At 41.6% G+C, this 25,015-nt stretch overlaps 1 protein-coding gene across 1 annotated transcript in view; it reads left to right on the top strand.

The window, feature by feature from the left end:
* KCNN2 (potassium calcium-activated channel subfamily N member 2) overlaps positions 1–25,015 on the top strand; it is a 152,638-nt gene that overhangs the window by 96,997 nt on the left and 30,626 nt on the right. The window contains exon 5 of the mRNA XM_037167051.2: positions 23,212–23,353. Coding sequence (XP_037022946.2) covers positions 23,212–23,353 — 142 coding nt within the window. The remainder of the gene's footprint in view (positions 1–23,211; positions 23,354–25,015) is intronic.

Here is a 25,015-nt window from a genome sequence, read left to right on the forward strand (position 1 = left end):
CTTTTTGGCTAGTGGGTACCAGATTGGACAGCTCAGATTCATGTATTTATTGGCTGGTTAGTTTTTTAATGTTTGTAAAATTGTGTGCGCATCCGTATGTGTTGTAAGAGAAGTTGAACTTTTAAGTCTTTCATCCAAAGAAAGCTGTCTGGAAGAAAAATTGGCACAAAAACTGTAGAATTGATGTTATATAGAGGATCTGTAAGAATTGTCCAGGAGATCATTTGAAGCATGATAAATTTGGTACACAGAATCGAATGGACTGCTTCCCAGAACAATGGGAGCAGGAACTGAAAACAGAGTCTTCTAGAAAGAGGGGGAACTGGGAACAGTGGCAGAGAGAGAGCAAGCGAAGATGTGCGTGACTGTAGGAGTTGCTTATTAAAAATGTATAAATTCTAATTGAAAAAATACGATAAAGATTAAATTAGAAATTCTAATTGAGGCAATATTACTGTACTGGCTCTCTAATACAGTAGAGGGGGAGCCAATTTAATCTAACCGCTTTCTGTAGGGAAGACTCAGGAGTTACAGGAACATAAACAATGTTCTGCAAAATCTGTTAATTCTTTTACAACAGATAACCTCCGTTCAGATTAAAGATAGAAAGAGCTAAAAGTGGAAAATGAAAAAGTGTTAAGATTTGGAGACTACTGAAAGTGTTACATAATTCAAATCCTTGGTGATGAACACAAAGGTTTCCCCACTGTTTGCGGTCCTGGAGGACAGTTTGAAATTAAAGAACCAACATTCTTGTTGGACTCCCTGGCGTAGGAGGGTTTCTGTCCCCCCAGGAAGGTGGCCAGTTGTGAGTGCGGGGGAGCGTGCGTGTTGGGGGTGGGCGCAGAGGGTCGGGCACGCAGTGCCTGATGATGTCTGAGGCAGAATACCGTGGGGTTGGGCAGTCTTATCTTTTCTTCTCAGAAGCATTATCTCTCCATTACTTTACTAAATATTCCTTGTTCTCCAGTTACATTTCTCTTGCTTTTTTATCTCTCCTAAAAGATTATCATCTAGTTCTGTGGGCACAGTGACACATTCTGACCAGTTGAACCAAAACAAAAGACGAAGCCCCGCCCGCCTTACTTCAGTCAGCCTGTTAATTTATTTCATTCCACCTTTATCTCCTTCTTAGAGTTTCTAGAGCAACTGTGCAGCTGTTTACTGCCTTAGAGAAAGAAAACAGACTGTCGGCAATCTGCCCAATTTCGGTGTTGTGGTCTGGGTGTGACAGTTGTGAACATAACAATTCTCAGAGAGCACACTTACTGTATTTTCGGATGAAAATGTAGTCATGCCGCAATGGTAACATACAGAGAGGTTGCTTAGCACCAGCCTGGTTTGGACAACCTCCCTGTGGACTCACTCCCATTACTCCATGTGGCTGGATGCAGTTTTGGCCAGGTCCCTGGCATTTGGGAGGATTAGGATGGGAGAAGGTACTGAATTCCAGAAGTGGGGCATGGCATTATTAGAGAAATATTTTTGTTGCATCTTTTGATGTGTTTGGGACGAGCTAGAAAAAAGGCTTAACAGACAGCACCCCTAATCTCAGGTGCCCAAGTGTTCCAGTGGCTGGTTTAGCCTCACCAGCAACGGCAGCAACAAACACAGTCTCTGTGATGCTTTCTCCCATTCTGGGCGTGTCAACACTGTGCTCCCTGGTCATCTTAACTTAGCCATGGGTCAGGAAGACATTCTGCCCTGGTGTCTCGCCCTGAGTTCTGCCTATTTTCTCTTTATTTTCCTGCCTGAAAACTGTTGCTTTTGTGAATTGGGCAACAAAAACGTCAAAGCCCCAGCCTTCAAGAACCTCTTTCAAAGCCTGCATTTGTGTAGAATTCGTGTGTGTGTGTGTGTGTGTACAACCTTGATGCTTTAGTGGGATTATCAGAAAGGCATGCTTAATTACTTTCTGTGCTCTCTTTGTAGCATATATTAGTATCAACAGAATGTAATTACAACACATTTTAAGAGTAAATTAATTTAGACATTATGGTGCATGTTTTTGAAAAAACTTCAGAGGAAACAAGCATACCAAGAATCTGGAATTCCATATTCAGCAGCATGGTAAATTTGATATCCTGGTTACCCTTTACAAAATATATAGAGGAGCTAGAGAAAATGAAACGGCATCGCTGGCCATGCCAGAAAGTCGGAAATCCTGCATAGAAAATCACAGGGGCCAGGAGGCTGGCAAGGATAAACCGGCGCTCAGGCTTCAGCTACTCCAATCATAGCAAATGAGAGGTTCGATTTGCTTAGGTCTTTTAAAACGGGAAAAGCACAGTAAAGTATATGATTGATATTGGAACGTGATACATGTATACAAGCACCCAGCAGCAGATTTTGTAGCAACATGCATAGTTGTGGGGATCACTGTTGAAGTACTGTCTATTATTTTGTATTCTATTCTGTTTTATTACAAACTGCTGGCCATGATGGTGGCTCTCAGTCTTGACTGTACACTCAGGTCATCTGGGAGCTATAAAAATGGACATTGCTGATCCCATCCTCTGTGATTCTGAATTAATTGGTCTTGGGTTGTAGCCTGGGAGTCAGGGCTTTAAAAACTCCCTGGGTGATTCTAATGCATAGCCAAGGTGGAGAACCACAGCACTAAATTGATTTCACTGTGAATGGGACTTGGCAGTAGTTTGAAAAACACCACTCTAAGGGGATCCACCTTTAATGAAAGGGTACACTACATATAAAATCTCCCACCACAGAAAGGAATGAGACGGACAAAAACATAGCTATCTCCTGCCTGAGTGGAGTGTGTGCTTGGTGGGGTTGGGTATAGGAAGTGGGATCCCTGAACAATATGGAACCACTTGTTCGAATCTACGCTCACACTTGTGTTTGAATCTACGCTACTACACGTTGAGACATCAACATTTAAATCCCTGGTAGGTAACACCCTAAGTCACCTAGCAGAGGCAAATACAGAGATCTCTGCGGAGGAACACACCTCAATCCATGTCCAGCAGGATATCTTTCCTGGCATAAGACATAATAAGCCTTTCTCCAACCAGCCAAGGCTGCAGAACGCATGAGGATACAAACCACTGAGAGAGTGAGCAGAAATAACACACAGGAAGACTGAGCTCCATGCCTCTAGGCCTTCAAATAGGGAGAATGGAAAAAAATATACCTCAACTGGTTAAGAAAGGTAAAATGAAACACCTGAATCAGAAGTACACTGTCAAAAGACCAGAAAAAGCTTTGAAGGTACCAAACAGGAAACTCAGTGGTAAGTGGCTACTTAGGCACAGCTAATTCACAGAGAATTATAGTAAAATAAAAGAGAGAGACAAAGAAATACTTCTCGAATGCTTTGTGTGTTTTTGTCTCTAGAAGTAGATGGGAAATGTGAATGAAATGAAGAGATATAAGGGAAAGGTTTAAATATCTCAAAGGAGACTTTCAGAAGAAGAAAATAGTGAAAATGGGGTACACAGCTTGGAATTTTCTTCAGATTTATGAGATGAAGCCTCAGATTCTGGAAGCTCAATAAAATCTCAAGCAAAGTAAAGGAAAAGAAATCTACACATATACAAAATTTCATATTGTAGTGAAATTACAGAACATCAAGTAAAAGATCATAAAAGGAATCAGAAAAGATAAACTTTTCCCAGTGACTGCTATTGTTGTATATTTAGACCTCTCAGATTTAAGGATGTAATGGGCCCTGGCCGGTGTAGCTCAGTGGATTGAGCGCAGGCCTGTGACCCAAAGGATCTCGGTTCAATTCCCAGTCAGGGCACATGCCTGGGTTGCAGGCCAGTTCCCAGCAGAGGACGCACAAGAGGCAACCATACATTGATATTTCTCTCTCTCTCTCCTTCCCTTCCCCTCTAAAGATAAATAAAATCTTTAAAAATAAAGATGTAAGGGAAGCTGGACTACTGCATATCTTCAAGGTGCTGGACAATGAGGACAATGATAACTGTCAGTCTAGAATTCTACACCTACCTAAAACAAGGTAAAAAATAAGGCATTATTAGATAATCAAGAAGGGAGGGAATATATTATCAACAGAGCCTCCCAATGTCCTTCAGAAAAAGTTTAGGTACAAAGCCTGCTCCAGGCCATGCACCACTCAGGCGGAAGCGGTGTTATTGACCTGAAATCTAAAGTCACGTGTGTCTTGTTGAATGTTATCAGGATACCCAGCAAAATAATAAAAACTGGAATGCATGTATAACACCCAAATAGAGGATGAAAAATTATGGTATAGAGGAAGCGGGTAGCAGATAGGGCAGATAGAAATTTCAAAATAATACATTATAAATAAACCCACATATACTAGTTACTACAATAAATGAAATTATTAACATTTTTTATATTATATCTGTATGAAGTTTAAAGGAAATATATTGAAAACATAAGTATATAAATTAGTTGAAAATAAAAGATTGGAAAAAAGATACAGTAGGAAAATACTAATCAAAAGAAGGTTGGTACAGCTTTGTTAATATTAAATAAAAATAGTCTTTAAAGCAAAAGCTTTATTAAGGATAAATAGATCATTACATAACTAACAGTATAATTCACCAGAAACAGATAGTAATTCTAAACTTGTCCTTATATATTGAACTACATAACTTCAAAAATACATGAAAAAAGACAAGGAAATTATAAGCAGCAATTTACATGGGCACTATCATAGTGAAAGATTGATACATTTAATGGGTCACACAGATTAAAAAGATATATACATATCCATAGATATCTATATATAACTTATAGATGATAATAACACATTTAACTAGCTTAATCCAGTAGTATACATGTGTTGAACCCAATAGCCAGAAGTTAGCACACATTCCTTTCCAGCACTCACAGAACTATTCGCTAGTTAACCATGTGTCATTGATTCATGAAATGTCTCAGTAGATTTTCTATAATTGGCATCCATGTATAGTCTATGTTCTTAGACAACAGTGCAGAGAAGTTAGAAATCAAAATTCCACAGGTAACTAAATCTAAACTGAAAACATGGCCCTCTAGCTTTCCTAATCCCTAGCAATAATGACTATTTTTTCAGGCAACAACTTCATGATAATGAGGCTTTCTATTCTTCCAAACTTTGTGTCAATACTGATTTTTCTTCAAAACAAAAACAGGATCATTCTTATGATTACATCATGCTATATTTTTTTAACTTGGCAGGCTATCACAGGTACACTTCCGTATTATATGCTAGTGCATGTAATAGATTACAGATAAAACCTTCAGTCTAAAACATGCACTTCATAAAAGAGACCCATGACCTCGGGCTACCTCACTTTACTCCCAGTGATCTGTTACCCAACAGCCTGCCCTTCTGGAATTCAGCTAAGAAAGAATCAAGACTGTCAATGAGTGGCCAAAAATACAGGTTTTAAAGCTGTGGTGTGCTTTATTCATAGAAAAAAAAATAATTGGTGGTTTAGGGAGAGCTTTGCTTCCCTTTCATTAGACAATATTTTAGTGCAGCTCAAAACCCCATTTCTCCAATAGCTGAAAATTAGAAAGGGAAGGAACCCACTGAGGTGGGATAACAGCAGTTAGGGTCAGTGGGACAGCATGGCAGTCAGGCAGACAAATGAATCGGTAGAAGTGCCAGTACATTGGAACCACAGTCCAGCGCACTGCCATCTAGGGCAAGTCCCGTCCCTGGTGCAGCACCGCTGTCACGGGAGAACAAATATTTAGAGTCACACATATGGAGAGACAATTTTTATCATGAAGAAAAAAGTATCTTCTGTTGTACCTACTCAGGTTTGGAGGATAGGGACATTTACGTGGTGAATTTGGGGGAGAAGAAAAACGTAAGCGGTGAAAAGGTTTGGTGTAGGTGATTACCTGGTTATTCAGGATTCAGTAATCAGGAACTCTGGGACCGACGGCCCGCCTTCGGAGTCCACAGGTCAGCAGCACAGCTGGCAGACAGGCACCGGGGACAGCAGTGCAAGTTAGAAAGAGATAAATGCCTGAGAGAAGGATAGAAATTGCTGCAGGAGTATGAAGTATGTGCCATTTGAACAAGACCGTGAGAGGGTGGGATGGCTGTGAGCGGAGGGCGAGATGTGGGACAAGCTGGAGAGAGTACACACAAGTTGGTGATTCTGTGTGAGGACGTAGTGTGTAAAGGCAAGGTCAGAGGGCAGACTGGAACCTCATTTAGAGGACCCCCAAATGCCAGCATAAAAGGATTTCGGGGTGTTTTCTACAAGAGAATGCCTGATTAAATTCTCGAGAACATGGGGGACTTTAATTGAGTACTGACAGTTGGTTTAAAAATTTTCTATTTCAGTGGAAGACGTGAAGGTTACTTTCAGCATTTGGCCACATAATGTTCATTGTTCTCATGTAGAAAGAACCTGAGAATCATTAGGAGCTTCTTCATTGGAATTATGTAAGGGATGTCTTGCTTGCTGAGTCTAAATCAAATTGAAGAGTTAAAAAAGAACAAGAACACAAGGATCTCAAAATTATCCATTGCATAAAATATTTAATTTCTTATGAATAAGTGGATTTCACTATAATTATTTTTCTGTTCTCAAGGGCTCTCAGGAAAGCAGTTTAATGAAGGATACTGATTTTAGAAGCTTTTAAAATTTTTATAGTAGAAATAATCCATGTAGGCACATGAAATCGATCCATGAGTAGCAAGTATTGAAACCCAAATGCAGTTGGCGGACCTCAGATTTGCTCAGAATGGGAGGCTGGCGTGTGCGGTTGGCAGGAGAGAGACCTCGGTTCTAATTTTTGTCTGCAGTGGACACTTCTCTCACTCTGAATGTTCAGTTCATGTTTCTAGCCTTCAATTTCCTTCACTATTACATGAGAAGGTTAAAATGGGTGACTTCTAAGATCCTATTATCAGTTCATGAGTATAGGGAAATAAGTCAGTGAATATTCAGAGAAAAACATTGGGGAGAAGAGATGTAAGTTTTAGGTACCAGTACAACTAGTCCTTCATACAGTTGTTTTAAGATTTGTTGGCTGTTTCACTGTGTAAGTCTTGTAGGCTGTTTCTGTCATTTTCTTGCATACCCTTCATTGTTCACATATGGAAAGAATTTTGAATCATTAGGTGTGGTTTCATTGGATTTATATAAGGAATATTTTTCTTTTTAAGCCAAATTAAACCAAAGAGTTAGAAAAAAAGAATAGAAACACAAGAATCACAAGTTAGCAAATGCCTAAGATATGTAGTGTTCTGCAGATTAAGGAACTTGTCCTTTTATCTTGGGGAAAGGAGTTGGTAATAGTTGTAATTAGTTTGATAGGTTTATAATTATTGAACTAAACCTAATATAAAACCCATGTTTTCATAGAATTTATTAAATTTTGTTAATTTGGTAAAGTTGATACACACTTGCAATCAACAAATTACAATGTATCACAACACAAATCAGTAAAAACCTAAGTAAGAGCATGAACAGTAATATTCTAAGCAATACATCTATTTATCTTACTACTTGGCTACATGACAAAAATACAGCTATGTTAAGTTTTGTTTATCCTGCTTTTATGTCCCTACTAGAAGCAAATAACATTCAAAATTAGAATTTCTTTAGTGGTTAAGTGTGTAGGATTGGGACTTGTAATTCATTGCACAAACATTTACTGGGCTCCTACTAGGAACCAAGTATTGAGCCTGTCAGTGGGGTTTCAGTGGCAGCCCCTCGGGTGCCCAATGATCAGTGAAAGAGACAAATAACAAAATAAAATTGCCATTTAACACAAATGCTGCAGAATGCATCTGGACTTGTGCCTGAGTAAAATATGGAGTCCTTCTCAGACGTGTGGGTGTTGAAGATGGGAAGTGAGGTAAGGTCAGTCAGAAGCCAAGGGAAAGGAACACGTATGAAGGACACAGAGACAAAGCTAATGGGGGTTAGGAAATTGTAAATGACCTTGGACATTTTGCTAAGGAGGTAGGACTTTTCTTTCTAAGCAGTGAGGAGCCACCGAAGGTTCTGAGACAAAGTACCATAGATTTATATTTTAGAAAGGTAACTCAGAGAGCAGCGAGAAGGGTGATGCAGAGTGATAGTCTGGAGACAAGGAGACGAGGAGGCTGGTCAGATGTCTGCTGTATCATCTCACTCCTGGCATGAGGTGGAAATGGGAATTCTTTTACTGAATTATGCACTAAAAGTCTATTTTTGAGCATCTACCTTGCAACAGTCATGGCACTCACTAGCAGGGGGCATGTAGCTTTGAACAAGACACAGCGACACCCCTGTGGTAAGTAGTAAGACTGCATGCAGTAGGGCAGTTTCTGGTGCCAAGAGAACGTGCAGGAGGGGAGCCTGACCCACTCGTAGGAGGAGGAGGGGTGGAAGTGTTAAGATGTGACTTTGAGGGTCGGATGCAGAGAACAAGGAGTGAGGTTAAACGGGAATTACGGCAGAAGGAGAAAGGACAGTGTGTGCAGAGGCCCAGAGGGGTAAGAACAACATACACCCCATGCATTGCAAGGCCTTCTGCTAGAGCTTAGACTGCAAGTCTGGGACAAGCAAGAATTGAGACTGGAAAGGCTGGCAGAGTCCAGGCCCAGAAAAAGTGGCTCAGTTTGGGAACAATTGAAGGTAGGTGACCAGACAGGGATGAGGTGTAGTTCAAGGTGATGCCAGTTCATTTGAGTTGAGGCAGCTTGGTGTTGAGAGATCCTTCACAGAGGAGAGGAATGTGCGGCACTGATGGAGAAGGGCAATGTCGGGGCGCTGCGCAGACCTGAGCATCCCCAGAACCCTGCATGTTCCCCAGCTGTCATGGTGAACACTGTACTTCCTGTCTCTCCATCTGGTCAGTGGATGAGGACACAGACCTGCAGGAAGCCCACTGCTCTTTCTAGGTAACACTCAAATTGCCCTGAAGTAGTTTTTCTCCTTGCACCCCATGTAGCACTGAGCACTGTGCTGTGCCTGTGTGAGTCTCCATTGTCTGTGAATTATGCTCTGTTCCTAAGCCACCAGGAACACTAAGTCCTTGCTGGTCCCGGTTAGTCTCAGAAAAGAAAGTGAAGATGTTTCCTAAGTTGTATATGACGGAGATCACAACTCTGAATGCAGTGGTAACATAGTATGTGTGTGTGTGTACACTCATATATATACAAATGTGTGTGTATATATATGAATTATATGTATATACTACATATACTACAGTGTATATACTATATTATTATATAATATATAATGTATATATTATATATAATATGTTACATATACACACATTATATACATATATATTATAGTATGTGTGTTATATACATATATAATATGTATGTGTGGTATCCAGCACAAATAATGCCCCCTTTTTATTACAAAATTATAAGCATGTGATTCTGTAACAATATACACACTCAAGCACCCTGTATGACATTGTAGGTGAAATGTTCAAATTAAAACTATAAATTATACCCACATTATTACTTCACCAACCACACTCAAGCAGGCCTTACTTCTGCCAGAATTTGCATGTGTGTGTCTGTCTCTGTGTGTGTGTGTGTGTGTGTGTGTGTGTGTGTATATATATATATATATGTATATATATATATATACACATACACACATACATATAATGGGTCTGTGGGATTGTTGAAAGATATGCCCTTGACAATATATAAAATGACATCTGCCATGTGACCACTGGACAAGCACCCCTTGTATTAATAATTCCTCTGTGCAAATTGAGAATCAAGTAAATCCTTCATAGGATAGAAACAAAAAAGCCCCCGACATGCTGTGTCTCCCTTGGTGACGGAGAAAACGGTGTGTGGCCGTTACGATAGCATTCCCTCTTTAATTTTAGAAGCCAACACTCTGGTAACTGTTCAGCTGCCTTTACCTCAGTGAGAGACTTTATGAAAATGTTACATTTAAGTAAAACATACAGGCTGGGAAACATGTTAATAAAATCAAACGAAACAAAAGAAAGCCACTGGGGCTGCATCGCCCTTCACACTGCTTCAAGGCTGTTGCTGTGTAAGCTGAATAAATGAAATATTTACACCATGAAAACACCAGTTTTGAAATCACTTTGACATATATCAAAAGAGAGAGTAATGAAAGAGCATCTATGTACCCATTCCCATGACGTTTTTTCTGTACTTTGCTATTAATGTTCAGAGCACCAAACAATATGAAAAACTATCTTAGAAATATGTAAATTTCTTAGTTTACCATTTTTTTCAATGTGATGCCATGTGAGCAGAGTTTGAATACTGAGAGTGAGAGAAGCACTCCAGTTGCTCAGTTTGGGCAGCTGTCAACCAGAAAGCACCAGCCGTGTCCCACTGTGAGGGCAGGACTGTGGGAAGTGACTGACGCAGGTCTGATGGGAAGCAGAGAGGAGGTCGGCCCGGCTGGGAGACTGAGGTGTCCTTCGCTCACTGCTGGCTGCAGACAGCACTGGTAGGTGGAGGTGTTCGGGCTTCCCCCATGGCCCCGGCACCTGGTACAGCCTGCACATATCTAGGGAAGCATTGCATGTTTGAATGAATTAATATATACAAGTTAATCAGAATTTTATTTATTCCTTAAAAATATTCTTTCCCTTTACCTAAGAAGCATAACAACAAAATAAGCCACCACATGACAATGAACATTGAATGTCATGCTAAGTGTAGATGTAGGTTACAGTCCTGCAAGGCAGGGGGTGCACTGTACTTCTCGATCCCATTTCCCTCTGGTGGAGAGGACATTCAGAAGAAATATTGTGGCTGAATTAAAAAGCCACGTCATTAAGGCCCCATGACCTGAGTCCTGTGGCTCTCCTGCATCTAGTTCTCATGCCGACAGTTTTCGTGCTACCTAACATGATAGCCCGTCACCCCGGGTGGCTCTTCGATTTTATTGTAAATGGGGTAAAATGAAAATAAAAGGAAAAACTCCACATTTCAAGTGCTCATAGGCACATGTGGCTACAGGCTATTGAATTGGACAGCAGAGATACTGAACACTTTCAAAATTTTGACAGAAAGTTAATTTAGACAGTGCTGTAATGAAATTCATCCTTCCCATTCTAACTTGTAGGTTTGCAGGTCAGATATTCCTATAAGCTGCCTCAAAGCCTATGTAGAACACATACAAATACTTTAGCCCCCAGCGTACCCCTGTGTCTACCAAGCTCGGAACAGACTAATTGCTTGATTTAGTAAATGGAGGGAAAAGCTGTTGTTGACCCTATTGACCTTTACCTGCGTAGCTGGCTTGCCCTTCATCTAAGTTCACCATACAGAGGACTTTGTGCTTTTAGATCCAGCTGTTGCGTTGGCTAAGGGTTTGACTGCTATAATCCTAATTTTAATGGAACGAAATGTTTCTGGGCTGGGAAGGCTCATATTTGGTTAGAACAGTTGAAATGGGATAGAATTTAAGAAGGTCCCGTCATTGCCATGTATTTGTACTGAAGAGCTGGCTGGCAAGCACCGTGCACTAAGCCTAAGCTCATGGGTGTGTTTGAGTTTTGTAATTCTGGTCCCAGACAGCCTCAGTTGCCTGCCAACTGCTGAAATGCATAGGTCACTTTCCACCGAGGCTTCCTTTTGCAGTGTTCTCTCTCTCTCTCTCTCTCTCTCTCTCTCTCTCTCTTTCTCGATTCCTGAATTCTCTGTGTCACAAAGTTAAATCTCACCAAATTGGCAAGCTAACAGTGTGATTCTTTGGGGGGCAATGTTGCCGTACTTGGCATTGGCAATCATTCCGCCAGTGCATTTTGCTTAGCTGAGTGTGTCACCCACTTTACTAAGAGTGCAGTCACCGCCTTGCTTCTCCCGGTGATACCAATTCAGCCACGATGTGTTTTTGATTACCAGTTTATATCCCTAAAATACTAAAATGGGAAAGATGGTGAAAGAATTTTGAGTCGTTTTTCTGTTCTTGCTTTTCTGTTCCAGGCGTAGGTGGAAACTCAGTTGGAACTAGTGAATGCTGTGATCAATGGGTGCCTGCCGCTAAGAATGAGGCTGTTTTGTATTGTGTTTAGTGTTGTTAGGAGGCTGGCTGGGGTTGAAGCTTTCTGACTTTTTGTGGTTTATGTAGGGATTTTTCCTCCACCATTACTTACATTTTCCCCCAAACTTTTATTTGCTGGAGTTTCAGCTGTTTATTTACTCACTTTAATAATTTTTAAGCTCTTTTGTTTTCTTGTTATTACCCTACCTGCTCTCCTTTTTCCTTCATTTATTCTTCTTTTACCTTCTGCCTGCATACATTTTTTTCCTACATTGAACACGTTTCCATTGCAATTCAATGTGATTGCTTCTCTTCTGAGGACTTTACACAGTGGGGGGCTGGAAAGCCCGTGGTGGTGGGCTGGGTGCGAAGAAGCTCTGCTCCTGCTCCTACTCTACCCCGCCCTGGGGAGCCCAGTCCTGCGCTGCAGTTCAGTGCGTGACGTGAGGCATTGCAGTCTATATTTTAGCTGCCCATGCTGAGTCAAGCAATGTGCAATTAGAAAGCAATCTAAGACTAATTTTTAGAATTGAAGTGGGACACCTAACTGGTAAACCTTGAAAATGCCCTTCACAGTCCTTCTCTTCAGCCCGGCATGCAGCCTCCACCTTCAGCTCAGTGTCCCCGGGAGCTCCATCCGCACTCTTGGTTTGGAGGCTCAGTTCTCCGACTCTCTGCCTCTTTCTCTCTGAGGAATAAAAGGATGACATTCAGGAATGTTTGGCTTCCCTAGAAGCATAGCCTGAAACCAGGAAGTGCTGGAGGCTATAACTTCTAAATAGGAAGTTTCACTTGCTGCATTTTGAAAATTAAGAATTTAGAATTCATTTATGATAATTGCCCACTGTCAATGTGGCACCCTGGAGCTGGGTTGATTTGGATCACTGGATCTTTTCCCGTTGACTGAGAGTCCTACACAGCAACCCCGTCAAAAGTTTCAGAAATACGTGATGGATTCTAGACAGGGAAATAAATATACCCTCCTCCCTGCAACCTGTCCCCTGAGGCTGGACGTACTAGTGTTGGTGGCAGGAAGTGCACTGAGGAGGCAAGAGAACAGACCAGCCTGACAGGGTCGCAGGCTTTTTCTTGTTCTTTTTTTCATCGGGACTTCTTGTCACTGAACATCCCTTTTTCTTCCCACCCGCCTTACTCGTGGACTGACGTACCCTCACGCCACGGTGCCTTTGCTCTGCCGAGGTAACTCCTGACTCACCGCCTCCTTGCCCTCCTCCCTGTCTGCAGCCCTTTTTGCTCCTCATCTTAGTGGTACCAGTCACTGTGTTCATTGGCAGTGAGTGACAAAGGGATGTGGGGCAGGTAGAAAGGAGCAAAACTAAAAGCTGCCTGTGCTCGGAAAAGCCTGACATTTGCTGCCTCGTGGGAGAAGGCACGCTCACAAAAGTCATAACTGTTCTTTGTCTACTTTCACACAAATAGAGAAGGATTTGGTCCATGGAGAACACAAAAAATGAGAACTGATCAAGGAGCATTTGGATTGGTACTTCGTGCGCTCAGTGCTCACAGCCATCCTTTGTGTTTCTGGTGTGAAGCTCCTGAAAGGAGACTCAGATACTAAGACACATCCCTGGGTCACGAGGGCATTAAGAGGCAGGTCAGGACCCTCTGAATCCAGAGCAGTTCTTCTTTTGACTCAATCTCAGAGTAAGTGAAAAAGACCTTGACTTTCATATCTTCAAATGCTGGTTCACTTCCATCATGGCCTAGTTAGAAAAATCCACAGGGAATTTTTTTTTTTAACAGATGTAGGAAATAAAGCCTGGTCTTTTGTGAAGAGAGTCTCGGTTGGGGGGGGGGGGTGAGAAATATGGAGATTTGCTGCCACCTCAGATTATGTTAGATTTGATCTAGAAGAGTCAGTGTCCAGACAGGCGTGCACGCTCTTCCCTAAGAGAGCTGCTGGGTGTAGGCGTGGCCGGGGCTTGTTTTTGTCCGAGTGATTCCCATTTCCCATGTGGAGCAACACGGACTTCCAGGATGCCCAGGAGGGTGGCTTTCACATCAAGGTGTTCCCAGCAATGTCCACTCACACCCCTGATTCTGCAGGCGGTGAAGCCAAACTCAGCTGAGCAGCCTAGGAGATAAACTGGTGCGGCACTGCCACCTAGTGACTGCCGGCCCCACTGCTCTCATTGGCCTCCCAGAAGGGACGTGAAACCTGTCTGCTTACTGCCAGGCATGTGGAAAGTCCTGGTATGTAGACATTGAGTTGCTGTGGGTAAGCTTTAGTAGTAACCTTCTAAGACCATAACCCACCAGGACAGTGGAGACATGTCTGTCTGCAATCAGCAGAGCCCGGCATGCATCCGACATGAGCTATATTGTGTTTTTGCAAAATGGACTACTTAGTAAGGGAATCTTAAATTCCGCCTGAGCATGGCTCCGTCCTTGTCTCCTGGTCTTCCACCTTCCCCTCAGAGGAGCTCACACTGTGTGCAAGATGCCAGCACACTGGAGGAGCTGAAGGAGTGGAGACTGCCCCAGAAAAGGACTTAGGAAAGGAACAGAGGAAAGGAAGAGAAACTAGTTAGAAATGCTAGCTAGCCCTGGTTATAACATCATTCTGAAACATCATTCTTTTATTGCCTGGGGAGTAGTGAGAGCTTGAGAATATAATTTGTCCCAAATATTGCATTTTCTAGCTTCAATGCTCTCCAGCTTTTCCGATGGCCATTATAGACTTCCCACTGCCCTGAAACTCTGGGCCCGCTGTTCTGGGTGGCAGTCGCCCTGGCCACACGGACCATTTCGTAAAACTGCGGAGGTTTTCTTGCTTGTCACTGGGTGGGGCCAGGGACACTCTGTCTTAGGCCCTGCATGGGACGCTCCCCTCAACAAAGAACTGTTCTGCCTTCCACCTGACCTTGGACTGACCTCCTGGACATTCTGTGTACAAAAATGCTGTTTATAATTATTTTTAGTTTAGACATAGACCCATTGTAAATATAAACCAAATATTTTCACTCAGTTGAAGCGTACATTTAACTTTTGCCTAATGCTGTAACATCGAGTGTGTAATTTGAAGGAAAACTGCCATTTGTTTCATTTGTAATTTGACCAGCAGTTCTCCCCATCTCAGAAAACCACAGCAGCTTCGGCAGGGCCCCCGTGACACAGGAACTGCCAGACAGTATACGGCTCTCAGAGCAAACTGCACCCCAGTGCTTCACACGTAGGTGCCAGCAACTTACGCTTCTTATGTCCTCCAGGTTGGCCCTGCCTGAGTGCTCAGATGCTGTCTTACAGGACACACCGTCAGTTACTTGTGTTTTACATCTCCACGTTGCAGTTAGGATGGTGCGTTGGTTTTGTTTTATAAATCAAGTATATAGATAAGTTATATTACCTGACTTTATTTCAAAATATTAACAGAGGACATTGGGTCTACTCGGGTTGAGAGCCGCTGATTAAATGGAGTTTCCCACTCGGGATTTCTCATGATGGATACACACACCCTGGGTCTTTCTGAGTCTCAAATCAGGACCCAGATTTATCGCCATGGCTCTCTGTCCCGGAAGTTTTCACCTACATCTGAGCATATTCCACTAAACCCTGCTATCAAAAAGAGCCTGAAAGTTGCTGAGACTTTCCAGATCTGTTTCAAATGTGTCATTGTGATACCACTGTGTTTCTAAAGGTTTTTTGTTGTTGTTCTTTGGCTTGGTTTAGGGTTTTGATTGGTTGTTTTGGAATTTCTTAATTTCTTTATTCAGTTACAGTTGATATACAATATTATATTATTAGTACCACCTAGTGGGTAGCTTGTGAAGGGATCTCTCAATAAGTCTAGTGCCCATCTGATACCATACACAGTTATAATACTGTTTTCGACTCTATTCTCTATGCTGTATTTTATATCCGCATGACTGCTTTCATAACTGAAACTGTACTACTTCACCCCTTCTCCTTTTTCAAACAGTCCTCCAACCCTCTCCTCTCTGGCAACCATCAACTTGTACTTTGATCTGTGAGTTGCTGTTTTGTTTATCTGCTTTGCAAATTCCACACAAAAATGGAGATCGTATGGTATTTGTCTTTCTCTGACTAACTCATTTTACTTAGCATTATGTTGTAAGTCCTCTAAGTCCTTGAACATTGTCACAATGGTAAGATTTTATTTTTTATAGCTGAGTAATATTTCGTGGTATATGTGTACCACTTCTTCGTTAAACATTCATCTATTGATGGGCGTATAGGTTGCTTCCATATCTTCTTGCTATTATAAATAATACTGCACTGAATATAGGAGTACATATGTCATTTTAAGTTTCCTCAAATAAATACCCAGAAGTGGGATTGCTTGGTCACATGATAGTCCTATTTTTAACCTTTTGAGGAACCTCAATACTGTTTTCCGTAGTGGCTGCACCAATTTACACACCCACCAGCAGTGCAAGAGGGTTGTCTTTTCTCCACATCCTCATCAAAACTCGTTTTTTGGTGATTTATTGATCACAGCCATTCTGACAAATGTGAAGTGATATTTCCTTGCGGCTTAATTTGCATTTCCCTGATGATTAGTGAGGAGCACCTTTTCATATGCCTATTTGCCATCTGTGTGTCTCTTCTGGAGAAGTGTCTCTTCAGGTCCTCTGCCCATTCCTAATCCCATTGTTTGGTTTTGGTGTCGAGTTGTATGAGTTCCTTATTTATTTTGGATATTAACCCTTTATCAGATGTATCATTGGTGAATATCTTCTCCCGTTCTGTCAGTTGTCTTTTCATTTTGATGATGATTTGCTTCATTGTGTAAGACTTTCTATTTAACAGATGTTGTACAGTTTATTTTTTTATTTGTTTCCCTTGCCTGAGGAGACACAGCAAAAAATATATTGGAGTGTGTGTAAATTTGCTGTGACACACACACACACACACACACACACACACACACTCACACTGAGTTTATTGCCTGTTTTTTTCTAGGACTTTTATGGTTTGGAGCCTTACATTTAAGTCTTTAATCCATTTTGAGTTTATTCTTGTACATGGTATAAGAAAGTGGTTCTGCTTCATTTTTTTGCATGTGTCTACCCAGTTTTCTCAACACCATTTATTAAAAAGACCTTCTTTATCCCATTATAGGTTCTCGCCTCCTTTATCATAGATCGACCATATGGGTGCAGGCTTATTTAGGGACTGTCTGTTGTGTCCTATTGATCTATGTGTGTTTCATGCCAGTACCATGCTGTTTTATTACTACAGCCTTGGAGTATAATTTGATATCAGGTAGCATGACATCTTCAACTTTGTTCTTCTTTCTCAAGATTGCTTGGACTACTTGGGGTCTTTTATGATTCTATATAAGTTTTAGGATTATTCTAGTTCTGTGAAAAATGCCATTGGTATTTTGATAGGGTTTGCATTAAATCTGTAAAGTGCTTTGGGTAGTATGGACATTTTTTTTAATTTTTAAAAATTTTTTAAAATTTATTTATCTTTAGAAGGGAAGGGAAGGGAAGGGAAGAAGGAGAGAAATATCAATGTATGGTTGCCTCTCGTGAGTCCCCTGCTGGGAACTGGCCTGCAACCCAGGCATGTGCCCTGATGGGGAATCAAACCTCGATCTTTTGGTTCACAGGCCTGTGCTCAATCCACTGAGCTACACCAGCCAGGGTGAAGTATGGACACTTTAATGATGTTAATTCCTCATATCCATGAGCACAACATATTCTTCCATTTATTTTTATCTCCTCAATTTCTTTCTTTAATGTCTCATAATTTGTTGAGTACAAGCCTTTTACCTCTTTGGTAGAATTTATTACTAGGTATTTTATTCTTTTTTATGTAAATATGATTATTTTCTTAATTCGGGATTGTTCTCTTAATTTCATTGATCTTTTCTATTGTTTTATTTTTTTAGACTCTATTTTGTTTATTGCCACTCTGACCTTTGTTATTTCCTTCCTTCTACTCACTTTCAGCTTTCTTTGTTCTTTTTCTAATTCCTTTAGTTGTAAGATTAGGTTGTTTATTTGATTTCTTTTCTTTTTTTTTTTCATTTCTTGAGGTATGCTCATCTTGCTATCAGAACTACTCGGCCCCCCATAGATTTGGGGTCATTGGGTTTCATTTTCATTCATCTCAAGGTACCTCGATTTCTCCCTTGATCTTGTAGTGAAACCCTTCATTGTTTAGTAGCAAGTTAATTAGCCTCTACATGTTCGTGTGTTTTTCAATTTTCTCCATTGTGACTGGGAAAGTCAGTTGACAATTTCAGTCTCCATACTTTATTGAGACTTGTTTTATGGCCTACCATGTGGCCTGTCCTGGAAAAGCTTCCATGAGCACTTGAGAAAAATGTGTATTCTGCTGCTTTGGGATGAAATGTTCTAAAAATATTAATTAAGTACATCTTCTCTAATATATCATTTAAGGCCACTTTTACCTTTTTGATTTTCTGTTTGGTTGATCTATCCATTGAGGTCAATGGGGTGTTAAAAGTCCACTACTATGACTGTAATTTTCTCCATCACCTCTTTTATGTCCACCAATCTTCGCTCTATACATTTAGGTGCTTCTATGATGGGTGCATAGGCATTTATAAGAGGTACAGCCTTTTGCTGGATTGATCCTTTTATTGTTATAAAATGCTCTTTTTGGTCTCTTGTTATAGCCCTTGTTTTAAAGTCTCTTTTGTCTGATATAAATATTCCTACCTCAGTTTTGTTTTCATTGCCATTTGCATGAAATATCGTTTTATATCCATTTACTTTCAGACTGTGTATGTCTTTCAATCTGAAGTTTGATTACAAACTTGTTACAATTAGGTTCACAGATCTTGTTTTTTAATCTATTCAGCCACCTTATATCTTTTGATTGGAGCATTTAGTCCATTTACATTTAAAGTGATTATTGATAGATACGTAGTTATTGTCATTTTATTGACTGTTTCCTGATGGTTTTTGTAGTTCTCTGTTCTTTTCTTATTCTCTTGCTCTCCTCTCTTGTATTTTGGTGACTTTCTGTAATACTGTGTTTGGATTTCTTTCTCTTTAATTTCTTGAATATCTCATGTTGCTTTGTGGTTTGTGGTTACTGTGCAGTTCATACACACCAAGCTACGTTTAGAGCAGTCTATTTTAAGTTTATGGTCACTTAAGTTCAAGGAATTTTATTCACCCCTTGACATTTACGTTTTAATCATTCTTTTTTACTTCTTTTTTGTGTGTCTGTGTATCCCTTAATTTATTGTTATAAATATACATGATGTTTCTGCTTTTGCCTTTAACCTTGGTACTAGCTTTATAGTTGGTTAATCCACTGCTTTTGTGTGTTTGCCTTGTCAGTGAGAATATTTTTCTGTCCTATGTTTTCCATTTCATTTATTTTTGTCTTTTCTTTTTAAAGAAGTCTCTCTAACTTCTAATACTGGTTTGGTGGTGATGAACTTTTTTTTATCTGGGAAACTCTTCATCTGTCCTTCAATTCTAAATGATAGCTGGCTAAGTAGATGAATCTTGGTTGTAAGTCCTTGCTTTTCATCACTTTGAATATTTCATGCTACTCCCACTTCACTGCAAAGTTTAGAAATCAGCTGACAGTCTTATGGGAGTTGCCTTGCACATAACTAACTGCTTTTCTTTTGCTATTTTTAAGATTCTCTCTTTGTTAATCTTTGACATTTTAATTATATGTCTTGATGTGAGCCTCTTTTATTTAATCTAGTTTGGGATTCTTCATGGACATGAAGTTTATTTCTTTGGCCAGATTAAGGAAGTTTTCAGTCACTACTTTTTTCAAATAGATTTTCTAGTCGATTGTTTTAACCACTTGGCTATGACTACCTCTTCACGTAGGTTTTTAAGGCCTTGCTGGCACCCCTGTGACGTGAATGTTGTTCCACTGGCAGTTGCCCAGGATGTCCCTTAAACTATCCTCATTTTTTTCTGGGTTCTTTTTTCCTTTGTGCTGTACTGATTAGGTGTTTTTTACTACTTTGTCTTCCAAGTCATGGATTAGAGCCTCTTCTTTAAAAAAAATTTATTATTGTTCAATTACAGTTGTCCCCATTTTCTTCCCATTACTCTCCACTGGCCTCCCCACCCTAACTTCCCACATTTGGTCCCCTCCCCTGTGTTGTCTTTGTCCATGGGTCCTTTATACATGTTCCTTGATGACCCTTCCCTTTTTTCGCCGTTATCCCTCTTCCCCTTCCACTCTTGTCACTATCTGTTTGTTCTTTATTTCAATGTCTCTGATTCTATTTTGGTTGCTGTTTTGTTGATTAGGTTCCACTTAATGGTGAGATAATGCGGTATTTTCCTTTCACCTCCTGTCTTATCTCATTTAGCATAATGCTCTCTACCTCTGTCCATGTTGAAGGGCGAGTTCTTTTTTCTTCTGCTGCATAGTATTCCATTGTGTAGATGTACCACAGTCTCTTCTTTACCTAATTGACTATTGTTTCTTTCTAATGTAGTCTTCATTTGTTGTTGTCTTCATTTTTTACTGTTTTGTGTCTCCATTTTTATGTTTTTGTTGAATTTCTCACTGAGCTCCTCTATTTTCCCCCTAAGTTCATTGAGAATCACCAGTGTTTTGAATTCTGCAAGTGGTAGATTGCTTGTCTCTATTTTGGGTTTTTTTAAGATTTTATTTATTTTTATAGCGGGGAAGGGAGGGAGAGAGTGACATCAATGTGTGGTTGCCTCTCATGCGTGCCCTTATGGGGACCTGGCCTGCAACCCAGGCTTATATCCTGACTGGGAATTGAACCAGCAACCCTTTGGTTCACAGTCTGGCATTCAGTCCACTGAGCCACACCAACCAGATCCATTTTGTTTATTTCTTTTTCTGGAGTTTTGTTCTATTCCTTCATTTGGGATGTTTGTCTTCTCATTTTGGCAGCCTCCCTGTGTTTGTTCCTGTGTATTAGTTAGAGCTGCCATATCTCCTGGTCTGGCCAGTGTTTACTCCAGGGTTGTCCCTTGTGTGGGTGGTGTGCACCCTCCTGTTGTAGTTGAGCCTTGATTGCTGTTGGCACACCAGTAGGTGGGACTGACCCTCAGGCTGACTGGCTGTAGGGAATGACTGGGACGCCCCCAGATAAGATGCCATGTGGTGGCTGACTCCACAGAGTGGGATTTGCTTTGGCGGGGCTCTGATGCCCATCCCGTCTGCCTTTCGGGTGTGGCATTTGCACAGCTCGTTGGATAGTGCCCTGGTGTGGTCTGAAGCCAGTCACCAGGAACGTTAGCTCTGGAGCCTCCTGGGTGGGGCTCTGATGCAGGCTAGTGTCAGCCATGCCCATGATCAGCCCGGGTTAGAGTCCAAAGCCAAGGTCTAAGGGTCTTGTTTGGAATGAAAAGCACATGCTCCCACAGAAGCCCCATTACACAAGCCCAGCAGACTCCTACAGCCATTTACAGAGCCTGTGAGCTCATATCGTAGCTGAAGTACAGCATGAATCACATCACCCTACTTGTATCCACATACCATTTAATGGAGTGTCTCTGGAGAAATGCACTTACCTGTCTTCCTGGCAAGCTAGGAATACCTCTCAGCCTCCTTATGGGTGATGATAGCCTCTCTACCCAGACATTCTGGGAGGAAGAGACTGCACAGCTAGACCAGGGTGGCAGTCCCCTGTGGCAGAATGGTGGAAGAGTCCGTCATTCTGACACCAGAAACTCTCAGGATGCTCCTCAGCAAGGGCTGGCCACCTGTGCACGAGCCATCTCTACAGTGATTGTTCTCACTCTCCCGTGCTCTGGGGACCTGTCACTCTGGCCAGGTTTTCTCTTTGCTTAGACCACAGTAACCGGGAATACTGTTTTGTAGCTTCTCTTACTTATTTGGCAGAAAGTAAGGGTATAGAAGTGACAAGCACGGGCCTTTCTGTATCTGAAGACAGTAAGATCCAGATACTACAGAGGAAAGCCCATGTTCTGTGAACCTTCTAAATTTTTGGTTATAGCAGCAGGAACCTTACCATGAAATGGAGGGCAGGGGGGAAAGGGACAGAGACTCCCTTGGCCCAGTGTAGGTTGTGTATGGAGTCAATCCCAGCTGGGCTCAGGCCAGGGCAGCCTCCTGCCACCACAGCTCTGGCAGCACAGTGAGTCAGGTGGAAAAGCAGGACTGAGTGCATGCAAGCCAGGAAATGACCAGCTAGCTCTAAGAACAGCACACAAGGAAAGGAAAGCCCTCCCTACAGGTATCTGAGAGCTGGGCAGGAAGGGTGATCCTTATGAGGAGTTGGGTGATGAGCAAGAAATGCCTGCAGTGACCAGAGTTGGACTGTCTAACTGTCATGGGGCAAGAGAAAGGCCATTCTGCCACATGACTACATGGGACAGCAGCCAGAGCAGGTTCGCCCAGGGTGATGGCTCACACGTCCTCGCTGTGGTATGGATGGTGGCTGGCAGGGTCCCCAGGGTGGGCCAGGTTACCATTTAGTATTGCTAATCCAAGCAGAACGTTATAGGATATATTTCTGATATAAACACCTTCCTCCCCACTAGAAAAAAATGACAACTCAAAGAATAATCAGGATAGGCTGTATCCCTTCCCTTCTTTTTGACTACAGCTCTGTGTGCAGCTACTGAGGGAACAGCATTTATCCAGCTCTGGTTCCCGGCAGGGACTGTGTACAGATCAAAGGTACAGATTTTGTCTACAAGGAGCACAGCTAGTGCAAGACCCCCAGGTCCACGGTGCAGCGCAGTGCTGGGGTGGAGAAGTACACAGGATCCTGAAGGAGCCCCAAGGAGCGGCTGCAGCCAGAGGAGACAGAAGGGGTCCCACTTGAATGTATTTTGAAAGATGACTAAAAGTTAGCCAGTTAGGGAAATAAAGTTTGCAAAGGATCACCTAAGCAAAGCAACCAGCATGGTTCCCTCTGCTACAAAGGTGTGGAGTGAGATTGGGTGGCCACATATTGTCCTATAAATCTGACATCAGTGGGCCTCAGAGTGATGAGACATGACCAGGGATCAGGGCAGGGCTCGATGATAAATGTATATTTATCAGTTACACGGGTGAGAAAACGGTTTGTACATTTTTGTAGTTTCTCTTTCAGATTGTTTCTGAAGTTGAGGAACATTGTGATGTCTTTCAGGTTGCATAGGTGGAACCTCAATTTCATTTATAATTATGAGCCTTGGAAAACCTCTAAATAGAGCAGTTTATAGAAAATGCTGAGTGAATTCACTGAATTGAAAATTGAATCAAACTGGCCTTGGCAACCACACTGCAGATTCATTGTAAAGGCCTGGCTTTGTTTGCTGTTTTTCAGATACCATGATCAACAGGATGTTACTAGCAACTTCCTTGGAGCAATGTGGTTGATATCAATAACTTTTCTCTCCATTGGTTATGGTGACATGGTACCTAACACATACTGTGGGAAAGGAGTCTGTTTGCTTACTGGAATTATGGTAAGTGTCTTTTTACTTTCCATCTCTTTTGTTTACACTCAGGGAGGCACTAAAACTGTTGGGACCACGTGCAGAAATCAGTTTAACAAATCCAGTCTATGTTGGGAAAGAATATCCACAGTTATCATCTTACTTTCCTCATCATGAAGCTCCATGGAGGACGTGGAGGTGCTAGGTTGCTCTTTGTGGGTGATGCACTAATTTGATGAACAAGTATCTTAGAGCTGCAGCTTCAGAGTCAGAAAGTTCTTTGTGTGAGTCTGGATTCTGCTATGTCCTGCTAGCTGCGTGAAGTTGAACAAATTTCTCTCCTCTGAATCCCACTTTCCTCATCTGTAAAATGTAGATCACCATAAGCATTTCGAAGTGTGTCAAAAAACTTGAAGAATTGCATGATATTTTATCCATTACATTAGATTAGATTTATCATTTTAACAAATATTTACTGAGTGCGAGGCTCTGGCCAAGATACTGGAAATACAACAAAAGAAGACAGAAACCATTCTTGCCCTGCCTTGTTGGAGCTTACAGGGAGGAAACCTACACTGAAAATAATTAATAAGTGTTCATCACACTTGTGACAAACATATGAGGAAGTAAAGCTTCTGATCTTGATTTGGGGACTGAAGGATGAGATCTTCTCAGAGAAATAGATCCTTGTAAAGTTGACCTTTAACTTTTAGCTGAGGTGGATAGCAAGGCAAAATGGGAAGACGGAAGGGCCTTCTGGAAGAAGAAATAGTTTAATTGAAGGTAATGAGGCAAGGAGTGGTCTTGGTACACACAAGACCACTAGGCCAGGAGTGTGTGAAGTAAAGTGGGACAGTGTCATAGCACGAGGCTGGGGACAGAGGGCAGGTCTTGTGGAGCACCTGAGAAAGGTGTGCTGCCTGGGGTGACATGCCACTGTTCAGCAGGGACGCCCAGCAGGCCCTGACACCTTCCTTGCCCCTCACATACCGTGATTTGGCCAGGACTGGTTTGTACCATTTGTTTTAGATAAGTGAAAATGGAAGGCTATCGCGCCATTTAAAATTTATTAATGGGGTATGAGCTTTTAAATGTTTCAAATTGATGTGCTCCTTTTTAAGTCTTAGGTTCTCCTCATCTGCTTTTTATATAGTTTGGTTATAGCAAAGAGAGTTGTCTTGATGTTTGCTTGGTTACTGCCTACATACGGAAGTGCATCACTACCGGGAGCTGCTTACCGGCAGGAAATCCCCAGAGTGTCTGAAGTGAGGCATCCCTGCCCAACGAGAGGCAGGCTTCCCACATGGGGGCTTTTGAATGCTGGCCAGGGCAGCATGTACAGTCCCAGCAGCTGCCGCCAAAGATTGTTCCAAGAGTCAGAATTAGCTAGAAGGATTGAGAGCCTGTGACACAGGGAGGGTGGGAATAGTCTTCTCCCACTTGGTATTAGTGAACCGAGATAAGGCAATTCGCTGTGAAAATGAAATCTGGGGCCAATTTCAAGGTCACTAGTAGCAACGATGAAAATTTTAAGTCCCAATTGTGGACCATATAATTTGGGGGTATAATTTAACATTTACCTGTAAAAGAAAATTACAATTTTGTGAATTTCAGATGATTTTTTCCATTACAATTGGTATGGTCCATTATGTTTACTATCAGATCATTTCCTGAAAAGATAGCATTTTATTA

Source organism: Artibeus jamaicensis, unplaced genomic scaffold (genome assembly GCF_021234435.1).
Source record: "Artibeus jamaicensis isolate MK-2021 breed Jamaican fruit bat unplaced genomic scaffold, CSHL_Jam_final contig_402, whole genome shotgun sequence".
In the NCBI taxonomy this organism is placed as follows: domain Eukaryota; kingdom Metazoa; phylum Chordata; class Mammalia; order Chiroptera; family Phyllostomidae; genus Artibeus; species Artibeus jamaicensis.